Source organism: Hemibagrus wyckioides, linkage group LG10, assembly GCF_019097595.1.
Source record: "Hemibagrus wyckioides isolate EC202008001 linkage group LG10, SWU_Hwy_1.0, whole genome shotgun sequence".
Taxonomy (NCBI): Eukaryota; Metazoa; Chordata; class Actinopteri; order Siluriformes; family Bagridae; genus Hemibagrus; species Hemibagrus wyckioides.
In genome coordinates, this window is record NC_080719.1 from 9,290,643 (window position 1) to 9,302,768 (window position 12,126).

Consider the following 12,126-nt stretch of genomic DNA (forward strand, 5'->3'; position numbering starts at 1 on the left):
CAGCAAAAAGGCGGTTAAAGGTAGCATAAATCACAACATTACCATGATATTTTGGTAAAATATACTGATCTTACTAAAGTAATAATATGTCAAAGTAAAAAATGACTGGCAGGAAAACCCAGAAGAGCACACATGCTGTAGAATCCATACCCAAGACTATGCCTCAGTTTCCGATCTTTTTTTTTTGTTGACGCTCTGTGTAAAAGTTTACGTAAGCCAAACGGAGTGAAAATTTTCTGTCAGATTTATAAAATATGCTAAGTTTGCGAAACACTGACTTTCTGCTTATTTTGACAGTGCAAAGCGTGTGTCCAAAACAGCTCACACTGTTCTCTTTGTTGCAGTTCCGACTCCATGTTCCCAAAGTCAATGTTTTTTTATGTTTAAAATAGATTTTTAGTTAAATGCCTGAAATAAGGTCTGTGTTAACACAAGCCCAAGATCTTTTTGTGTTTTATTCTGTGATATAAAATACATCAGTGATACACCACTCGTGATTTTATCAAGCTGTTAAAAAAGGTAGTTGCTAAGTAGATAAATGGGAGAACAGAGTTTGCTGTGGGATCATAATGTGGAACAACGAAACTCATCTACTACAGCCTCATTGTGTTTTTACTGGCACTCTTGCAAACTGTTCCAACTCCAACTTTGTATTCATTCAGATTTGTCCACCAAAAGAGCCGAATGGATGTTTGTAATAAAGACTGAATGAGTCTCTGAAGCTTAGTGGTGAAGTCAAGTAACTGTAGTGTAGTGCGCTTAGAGCCATCACTTCAGTATTTTACTATTGGTGGTTGTATTTAGGCTTCAAAATTCATCATGGTCCATTTGTGAAGACGATCGTGAACAAAATGTAAAAGAATCATAAACATTTGTTGGGGAACAGAGCTTATTTTCTACATTAATCCAAAAACCAATGGGAAAAAAAAATCCTGTTGGCTTTTTGTCGAAAGAATCAGTGTGATGCTAACTTCCGGGTTGAGCCTCATCCCTACAGCACTCTATGTGCATTTAGTGACATCCACAAAACTCATACAGCTGGGAGCACGAAATAAATGAAGTATGAAAGCCTGAAGTTAACTCGTATGCCAGTAAAAATATTTAAGAAAATCTAACAGTAATAATAAGTAAGCTCGAAATCTAAAATAAGCGGTTTCAGCTCAACAGTGTGTTTAATAGAGAAAAGTCCATGCACATTATATGACCTGAAGTTTCTTGTTCCAGTTTTCAGGAGCATAAGCAGGATACAAATATTTACTTATACTTAAATATATATTTATACTTTTGAAATTTATCATAATTGTGCAAAAGCTTGTACGCATGATTCAGGAACAAATCTCTCACATCCAGCTTGATAAATGAGCCCCAATGCCGGTAATGTTTAGGTAGCTTCTGTATCCATTTTGACGGCTATTAAGTTTGAACACCGCTGATATCACTACCCTCCAGGCTAGATGGGGCAACAAATCTGTACCCTATACTGAGAGCTGAAATGCCCAAGGGTTATTCATGCTCATGGATGGAGCTTCTTTTCTCCTGATGAAAGATGTTTTTAGAGTAAATCTCCTATAAAGCCATAGCTGTACTTCTGGAGTTGAGTGACAGAAAGCACTGCCTGCAGGAAGGCTGATGGCTAGTGAGTGATGGACTCTCACCTGTGCTGCTGTTAAGTGTCTGCTGTCTGCATTTCTTAAAGGGGAAGTGTTTGATGGCCACTGGCTGGCCTCTGTACTTGGCTTTGTAGATGATGGTGCCGCTGCCTCCCTGCCCGAGGATATCTTTTTCCTGCTTGCTCCACTCCAGGTCACTCTTCACTAGGAACAACCTAAACACACACACACACAAAACTCAGTGTATATGCATTTATCTTATAGACATACTGGGTGACTATTCTCATGTACAACACGCACAAGGGTACTGCTCATTTTCATTTTTAAATTAGATGAACTGGATTGGATAATGCCATGCAACTCACAGCTTGGAAATTGTTCTTTCACACAGCACAGTTCATGATGGAATTCACTATGCCAAAGTGAAATTTTATTCCATTTTATTCGACTTTAAAAGACAACAAAACTAACAGTGGAAAGAATTCTTCTCACAGGAGGAAAATGGGATTAAAAACATATTTCCGCTTCATTCAAATAATATCTGTGGTTTAAAGAAAAAGAAAATAATGAAAACAAAACTTTTTTTTTTAGACTCCCAAAGTACATTCAGCCTGCTTCACTGTTTTTTTCCCCCCACTGCATGACTATAAGAACATCGACATTTACAAAGCAGTGACTAGCAAGTCAGTTAGTCTACACAACCTCTAATACACACATGGTTATAATGTAAAGCCAAGAACAGCTCTATACATACACACAGAACATGCATGGTGTACCTTTACAGTACAGACTGTCACGATCTGTCAGCATCTGTCAACTAACCCCTGACAATTAGCCAGACGGAGCAAATATAAGACCAGGACTATCTTCTTTCACACAGTGACGAAACACACTCTGACATTATCTCTGAAATAATCGTTGGAACTCAGCCAAAGACATCCACTTTACCAGCTGCTCCACACATCAGTGCTGTGCATTTTCTGGGACTCAAAAGCAAAGGAAACATCTTTCAGAACTGTATATTCACACATGCTCTCACAGTGACTTATGCTGCCCAGTTCCTCTGTGATTGCTGCGGGCTGGAAAATGCAATGGCCCATTTATGTCGAGGAAACATTTTTATATTAACCTTTTTTTTTTTTTACCAGAGGAATTAGTGGTGCCCATGTTCAATGTCTTTGTCATGTCACAATCTACAGTGGTGGTTAAAGGCTCATCTAAACATCAACACAGTTGTAAGAATTTGTAGTTTTTCCATAAGGATTTCTGTTTTGTCTAGCCTACTAGGGGCATTTCTATTTTGTTCACAAACGTTTCTATCTTCAAAGTATCTGTTGAAATCAAACCCATTTCTGCTCTCCGAGATGCCAAGTGCTTGTCTATAAGCATCTAAAATTTGAAGGTGTTATCGTCAACCACTGAAAATTCTGTGTAAGATAATCCAAACAGAGGGAAAAAACACACATCTCACACTGAAAGCCAGCGTGAAGTGAGTCCCGACTCACTTCATATCAGACTTGCGCCGATTCAAGTCAGTACATTTGTTTATACTGATTGAAAATATCCGATATGTTGATTTCATCCTTCAGCAGAATGGAAAGCCAGTGTACTGGTAAAAAGTTTGTGTTAGATTCAAATACATTCTAATAAGGAACGTTGCTATAAATCTCTCACTGTGCATTTGCATACCAAACTACTACACTGCATACTGATATTGCACAACAATTTTTTGGTGCCTCCTCACATTCTTGCACACCCACTGCCACTGTATTATTATTATTCCTTTACACCCACTCTCACAACTGATCATCACACATGTCTAATGTAGTTTTAAACCTGTAATATATTTCATACAGTTAATCTGTACAGACATCTCCGACTGTAAATATCTCAGAGAGTTATGTATATGTATTTATGCATTCTCTTTTCTTTGTGGTATATTGTGAGTTTAGAAGTCTTAGTTCTCATTGTTGGTCTCGTGTTATGGCTTGCGGACCAAATTTCCCCTAATTTATACAGTTTAATAAAATGCTCTCGCTCTAGTACCTCATCACTGTAGCAAAATCCCTTGAACGAACAGCCATGTAGATAAAACTCATCTAAGCATCAACACTCTGGATATTAGTGGAGGAATAATGAGTCTTCAGTCCTGGAAGGCTATAACCCCACAGAGATTTATTTTTACCCTCTTACTTAGCAAATTAATCTCTTGGGAATTAATCTGATGAGTTGGATCAGGTGTCGTTTGTACATCCTGCTACATAAACACTGTTTGTGTTTATATTTTCCTTCTTGTCTGAAAAAAAAAATGCCTTGGGTGTAAAAATGTCTCATTATAAACTATGTAATGTCTCATTACTTTCACAGATGATCCTGAAAATCACTGGAAATGGGACTAAAAGAGAAACTGAATTAAAAATGGATGATGGAGAAAGTTAGATTTATGAAATGCTCTCATGGCCTGAGGTCTGGGATAAGGACAGGAAGCAAAAGTACGCTTTAGTGCGGCTGCTAGCAAAGGAAGCATATTGTTTCTGTCACTACATAAATATTTGGAGCCACCGCTCTGGACCACCGCTTTAGAGTAAATAGGACTCGGGCCACATGCACGGCTTGCGTATGTACGGTGAAGCAGTGTGAAGGCAGACTGACAATTTAAAAGAGGAGCAGTACTGAGTTGTGCCAGTTTACATCCTGCACTACATCCTGCAGAGAGCTTTGAGGAACCCTTTCAGGAGTGACAGACGGATTTTAACAAGGCAGTGATGTAGAAAGCAAACTTCGGCTCATGAGGGAAATAACTTCCACATGAATGTTCCTCCTGCAGAGTGCATTTTTTTTTTTTAAGTTAAGCCAGACTCCATTGCTTTTTAAGGAGATTACTGCTGCTCCTGTGGGGACGGTAAAAATAATGAGTGAATTTCTAATGCGTAGATCACCAGAACTCCAGATCACCCTCCACTTAAAATGGGAGGGGTATTTCCTGTGTTAGAACATTTAAAGTGGGAGGGGCTAAAGCTGGGTAAGGCTTGTGAAAGCTTTACACTACAGCTTGTTCAATATACTATAGACATACTTATGCACTAGTCTGTGCTATTTTGTTGAATGACTAGTGAGTAGTGTGTTTACTGCAAATTCTGACAAGAAGAAGTGCACTTCAAGAACACGGATGATGCCCTTACTTAACTGATAAAGCAAAGTGTGGAATGTTGGACACGTCATGCCCTCAACGTTCACAGCATTGCTTATGTAGTGGAAGAGAGGCTGGATTACCAGGCCCTGATGCTGGATGAGAAAAAATATTTCAAGATGGCAAAGAACACTCTGTTGGGCAAGACATCTTAAAAATGTTTTTTAAATTAGCCCAAGCTGTGTAATTTATTTTTCAACATTCTGATAAACCTAGAGTCTTTCGCCATCGACTGGAAAACAGTTTATACTGCCAGTCAATGAAAAAACATACGTTTTTAATTTTGAGATGATAAAAATTATAAGTGTGCAGTACATTATTTGGTATGTTTATGCACGTCAGGATGAACAATGCCAGCTCCTATGCCCGCAACCTTAGGGCAAGATATTAGAATAAAATATTAAAATATTAGCTTAAGATATTAGGCCACACCTAGATAATACATCAGATCAACAACCTCGGCTAGATTTATGTAGTAAAAAAATAAATCATATTTATATATAGTTTTTCATTTGATTTATTGTTTGACAACAACAATAAACTTTCAATTATTAATTATTAGTTATTTCCAATAAGGAACAAATGGGCATTAGAGTCACATGGCTGAAGAGTAGAAGTAGAAGCCAAACAGGAAAAGCATACAGGCTTTAACAACCTTAACAACCCAAATCCTGTGTTTATGTATTGTGAAAACATCTGGACTGCCATATGATATTTTTGCCCCATCACCCCCTTAACTTGACTTGAGCATCTGTAGCAAAGCTCAGATGATCTCATTAAAACAAATGTTTCCTTCTGTCTTGCAAAGCTGTGTGTGTGTATGTGTGAGAGTATGTGTGAGTGATGGTGGATTAATGTTTTATACTGAGAGTGTCACTGCTATGTACATCGCTTCCTGCTTTGACAGCAGGCCCAAAAGCTCTGTTTACACCAGCTGCAGTGAATGAGGTGACAGTTAGTCTCAAATGCAACATGCTGCTTCAGATGCTTATATAATTACTTATATAATAATATGCCATTAAAAAAAAAAAAACTTCCTATAGGACATGTTTATGAAAACAGAACCCTTATCTATTCCTTACACTTGCACTATACTTCCACGCAGAACTTGGCTGCAGTCCCAGCCGCTGATCTCTGGTCTACCTGAAAGCAATGTTCTGGCCTTTCCACATAAACTTGGTGCGAAAATGAACGAGTAAAGGTTCAGGGAACAGAGAGTGATACAAGGTTGTCACTTTATCTCCTCTTTTACATTTCAATGGGAGGCCAATACGACCATCAGACTTGCAGAAATATAAGGAAGTCTTACCGTGAGGGAAAGTCCGTCATGAAGAGTTCAGGAACGAGCTCCTGGAGGGGCACGGGCTCTTTAGAGTGATTGGGGCAGGTGATGTGCTCTTTCTCAGCAGCAGCGAGCACACAGTCCTCCATGTTGAAGTAGTGAACTCTAGTGGATGTAGAGCTGGTCTGAGGAAGCGAGTCAGCGTGGCGTGAGACTGCAGTGCAATAAGGACAAGGTGCGTACTGCTCGATCAGCAGAGATCCGTCACTCTCGCTCGCCGTCAACGCTGTGGAGATAAAACCCGTGTGTTGATTAAAGACATAGGTCGTAAAATAAAACGGAAAATTGGTCTGCATAAATATACAAGAGGAAGGAAGACCTCACTAGCAGCAATATATTATCTTATAGGGAAATATGGAAATGAAGCAGTAAATAATTGGTGGGTCTCTCATAAGGACAGTTTCATTACTCACTTGCCTCAGATGAGGGGACCAGGTCTCACCAGGATATACAAATGTCTACTTACTGAATAAATACTGACTAGATTTATAGTGGAGGTGGGAGTTCAGCAGTTTAAATGTCAGGGCTGTTAAATGGCCAGTGTCAGGCTCTTGAGTAAAGCCTTTAACTCTATACAGCTTCAGGAACACATTGACCTTGACCACTGACCTCAATTTCCTAACACATGAGTATATATATATATATATATATATATATATATATATATATATATATATATATATATATAAAGAATTTCATTACAGAAGATAATAGATATGACTACATAGATAACAAGCTTTAATTATTATATACACAATGTCTCACATAATCAAAGCACAGTGAGATTTAAAATGTTGAAAATCACAGGAAATGACGACAATTATTTAAGGAAAATATGGCATGTTGTTATAGAAAAATAATCAACAGAAAGGTAATGCATTTTTATAAAAGCATGTCCCAAATTGTTATATTTCTCTTAAACCATTTCGAACTTGTTAAACAACCTAACATCATACTTTTTATCCACTTATGATTATGTTTAATTTTGTGGAACATCAGTCGGTTTTTATTCTCACTAAAGTTACAGCAGCAATAAACAATCGTTCCCTCCCCCAAGCCTTTCTTTTTCTTTTCTTTATTCAATTTTATTTTACAAAACTATCAATACTAATCTTACTTCAATACTAATCTTATTTCAGATTTTACAAATCACAGTTTATATGTTTACAGTGTCTATGTTTGTTAACCTGGCAGACCACCTGGTTATTAATGAAAGTCAATGTTGTTGTTGTTGTTCTTTCGGCTACTCCCTGCTCAGGGTCACCGCAGTGGATGATTTGGTCCGCATGTTTCGATTTGGCACAGGTTTTACGCCGTATGCCCTTCCTGATGCAATCCTCCCATTTAATCTGGACGTGGGAACGGCACTGAGAGTTAACTCTTCAGTGGCTGGGTTAGCGCCCTGCCTGGGAATCGAACCCAGGCTGTGGCAATGAGAGCAGAGCTCGGGATCCTGCCACCGGATCACCAGGAGGCACTGAAAAGTCTTAATAATGTAACATTTTAAGTATCAGGTCTTGCAGATAAGGTGATCAAGTGCACAGGTCCATGAGAGTTGAGGAGGTCAAGCAGTAACCAAATGCTCCTAAAAACTGGTAAAACTCTGCACAAAACCAGGGATAAGCTCAGGGAAAAGTCATATTTAGAAAATCTTCTCAACAATATTAGTTTTAAAGATTAAGCCATGGGTTTATCATAAAATGATGCTCTTCAGTGTTGCATTTGTAGACAATTAATTTGTTAATTATTCCCCCTATCTTGTTCATTAGAATTTGTTAATAAGTTAATTAACCCTCTTATCTTGTAGATTTGCACCACAACAAAGCAATAAAGAATTCATATTAGGGTTAAATGAATTCGAAGCAGCTTGTTTTACGCTTTATGCTTGTTTGAGAAGCTGCTTCATTTATTGCTTACCTAAAATTATTTCTGCCATTGAACATTTGATGACTTCGGCAGGAAGAGGAACTTTGATGAATTCAGATGCTCATATTTATAAGTTGCTCAAAAAGCTCCTGGTTACTCAATTGCACTTGTCTATAAATTACACAGTAAAAGAAAGGAAATGATTTACAAACACACCCTCAGGTGTCACCCATTTTGAGTCTGGTTCCTCTCAAGCTTTCTTCCTCATGTCCTCTCAGGGAGTTTTTCCCTGCCACTGTCGCCTCTGGCTTGCACTAAATTTTAATTTTCTATAACATACGTAATCAATCAATACATCTAAATTTGAATTTGAAACTTTATCATTTTTATTCTCATTTTACTCTTATTCTTTGTGTTCCTGAAAAGCTGCTTTTTGACAATTTCCATTGTTAAAAGCGCTATACAAACAACACTGAATTGAACAATGAATTTTGGCGGATGTCAGTTCTTGCAATTTCTAGCCATATTTTTTCACACTGGTCACGCTTTAATGGGCAGAGAGTAAAACTAAAGTCAAAATAAACAAAATGATTCTCTAATTTACAGGGAAAAATGTCTAAAACAAATTCTCTCATTTAGACACGCACACACAATATTTGACATCATCTGACATGACCATAATTGCAATAAGATGAAGTAAACCATGTTGCTGGAGTGGTCTAACGTGTCAGAAAGCTCATTTCCATTTCCATTTGTTTTTCATGGGCAGACAGAAGAGCATGGCAGTGGAACGAAAAGCTAAATGACTTGTTCGTTCTTCAACAGCACAAATAAAGCAGGTGTGCTGAGGCATGCAGGCCTGGCTGAGAGACTGGCTTTATGTACGCTGACTAAAAGGCAGTGGAGCTGAATAAACTATGACTCATTCTCATCTCTGCACTGTGTGTGTGTGTGTGTGTGTGCGCTTGTCTGTGTTTAGCACTCAAATAGATTGAAAAAGTTAATGGCATAGAAGCGTACTATAAATCGCTGCATCACTTTAGTGAGTAAGAAGCTCACTGTAAGCCATATTCAATTTGCAGATGGAAGGGCTAGCAGAAAACCACTTTGTACATGAAGAGAAAGAGATTTTAAGCCCTACAGCAGTTAGAACCTGGATAAGTGGTATGATTACATACCACAATGAGAAACTCTGAATTATAGTGCTTTGCATAAGTACACAGCTTAAACTTTTTCCATATTTTGCAGCTTTTCAGCATTATCTGGAATTGAAATAGACTTTACTGTGAATATTTATGAAGCCCTTAATTTTAAAGGATGGGGGACTCAACATACCTTTAGATTCTTCTTACAAAAATGAAAATGGTAAAGTTTCATAAACATGTCCTAAACTAGTATGAATTAATCTCTTCCTATCTATAAACACATAAAATTCCTGGAAAGTCTTTTCTTAGAGAAAATACTAAAACTGTGGGAGTGGTAATTAAACTGGTTAAAGCTCTGGTTTGTTGATTGGAAGGTCACGGTTCAAGCCACAGGACCACTAAGCTGCCACTTTTGGGCCCCTGAGCAAGTCTCTTAACCCTCCCTGCTCCAGGGGCACTGTATCATGTCTGACCCTGCACTCTGACCCCAACCAAGGAGCGATTAATAAAGCCCAGGACAAAGCACTAGAAAAAGATGTAATAGGCTTTGGTGATAAAAAATATTACAACAGTCAGTGCCTATTTAGGGAAGGCATAACTCACAGAAGCAACCAAGAGGCCAAGTGTAACTCTCAACATTAACCGCCATTAATTATTTTCCTATAACAGTATGCCATATTTTATACCATATTATTTCTTTAACATACACCAAAACAGGCACAACATTATGACCGCCTGCCTAATATTGTGTTGGTCCTCCTTTTGCTGCCATAACAGCCCTGAGCCGTCATGCACTGTGTATCCTGACACCTTTCTATCAGAACCAGCATTAACTTCTTCAGCAATTTGACAGTAGCTCGTCTGTTGGATCGGATCACATGGGCCAGCCTTCGCTCTTCACGTGCATCAATGAGTCTTGGCTGCCCATGACCCTGTCACCGGTTCACCACTGTTCCTTCCTTGGACCACTTTTGATAGACACTGACCACTACAGACCGGGAACACTCCACAAGAGCTGCAGTTTTGGAGATGCTCTGATCCAGTGGTCTAGCCATCACAATTTGGCCCTCATCAAACTTGCTCAAATCCAACATCATGATTCACTGAGGGAATGAAATTCTCAGCAGTGTTGGGGGAAATAGTGTGGTGAATGCAAGACATAGTAGATATCTATCCATAACAGCTTGATTTAGTAGATTTTTGTAGATGTTATTCCAAAAATATTGCACTGGACACTGCATTTAAAGTAAACTGTAATGGTGTAAGTAGATACTAAAATGAAGTTTAATTAAGTTAAATGGGGTTTGTGTCCAATTGAATTTGGGTGAGAAGAAATGGTAGGAGAAGGACTGTTGTCCAATTCATCCCAAAGGTGTTAACTTCGGTTGAGGATAGGACTTGTGTAGGCCAATCGAGTTCTTCCACTACAACCGTGGCACACAAGTCACGTCAAGAAGCTTTTATTTAACATTTCTCCAGGACCCTGGTGCTACATAACACAACAAAACAACATAGAGCTACATAACAAAAATGTCTTAATAGAGTTTTCATTCTGTCAAGTCTAGCATTGCCATGCTGGACCAGGTTTTGTCCCTTACTTCTAAAGAACATAAATCTTCACGATACAGCATACAAAGGCATTCTCTACAATCATCTGCTTCCAGTGTTGTGGAAAATATGGGTCTGATGCTTAGCTGACCACATACATCTGGCCACACAGTGTAACACATTGGAAATTTTTTAAAACATTTGGTAATGCTTTTCCTGCCACTAAAAGAGAAATTCATAGCTTCTACATGTGTAGTCTATTTCTGTTTTTGTCTCATTAGTGTTGCTGTATTTTAGCAGTGTTTTGTTACTTGAGCGTAATTTTTTGCTAAAGTCCAGACTTTACAATCTTTGCCTGTCTTTACTTTATTCACATAAGGAATAAATCCTGACATTGCATGCATTTATAAGAAATGTGTGATGTGGCCTGACAGAAAGCAGAGTTACTGTCACTGCCATGAAGCTTATCTTCTAATAACAGCACATTTCAAAAAGATCTCAGCTTGGCATGGGTGTTGGGGCCAGACGAGCTGATTTTAGTATTTCAGAAATGGCAGATCTTCAGGGATTTGCACCCACAATATTGTCTAGTAAACACATTTACACAAAAAAAAAAGAACCATCCAGGGAGCCGCAGATCTACAGGCGGAAACAGCTTGCTAAAGAGAGATCAGAGACGAAGAGCCAGACAGGATCGAGCTGACGGGAAGGCTAGGGTAACTCAAATAGACAGTCTTTATCATGGTCATGAGCAGAAAAGCATCTCAAAAGTTTGAGAACAATAAAAAAAAAAAAAAAAGAAACTTATGATACAGAGAAATCCTTCTGAAAATACTTAACATTTACTTACAGAAAACTTCAGTTCAACAATAACAGATGTTTTTATTCTGTCTATATACGGAGCATCTGCCAAACAAGCCCACGTATAAGCTGTTACTATAGAAATGTTAACATATTCAAAGAAGCACATTATTATAAACCTTAGAGAGAACTTGAGAACTCAGCAGTGCTGTAAGATAAAAAGTATTTGTTTTTCTGCAGCAATGGTTAAGATAGAAAAAAGTAATATCTAAAAAACCATAATGAATGGAATTTATTTAGAGAGTAATGTTTGTAGTTAGTCTCACCAGGAAACCACTGCTCTATGAGAGCGTTAACATGGTCGGTGATGAAGGCCATTGCTGAGAAGTCTCTGGTCTCTGACTGACAGATGATCTTGATGCCACCGCTCTTCTTTTTCTTCCAGTTCAGGTCTGACGACTCCACACTACAGGAGAGAATGGCAGAGTGCCTCAGTCTGTATATGTGTGAAGGAGTTTAATAGACTAATATAGATCTGATGAGCTCTCCCTCTCTCTCTCACACACACACACATATGCATACACACACGCACACATATGCATACACACACGCACAAATATATAC

At 38.3% G+C, this 12,126-nt stretch overlaps 1 protein-coding gene across 2 annotated transcripts in view; it reads right to left on the reverse strand.

Moving 5' to 3' along the window:
• The window catches only part of lrrk1 (leucine-rich repeat kinase 1), a 113,199-nt gene that overhangs the window by 41,354 nt on the left and 59,719 nt on the right, over window positions 1-12,126 (reverse strand). For both annotated transcript variants that reach the window (XM_058400599.1, XM_058400600.1), the window contains exons 23-25: window positions 11,829-11,968; window positions 6,110-6,368; window positions 1,656-1,825 (exon numbers count right to left, since the gene is read on the reverse strand). In XM_058400599.1, the coding sequence (XP_058256582.1) occupies window positions 1,656-1,825; window positions 6,110-6,368; window positions 11,829-11,968 (569 nt within the window). The remainder of the gene's footprint in view (window positions 1-1,655; window positions 1,826-6,109; window positions 6,369-11,828; window positions 11,969-12,126) is intronic.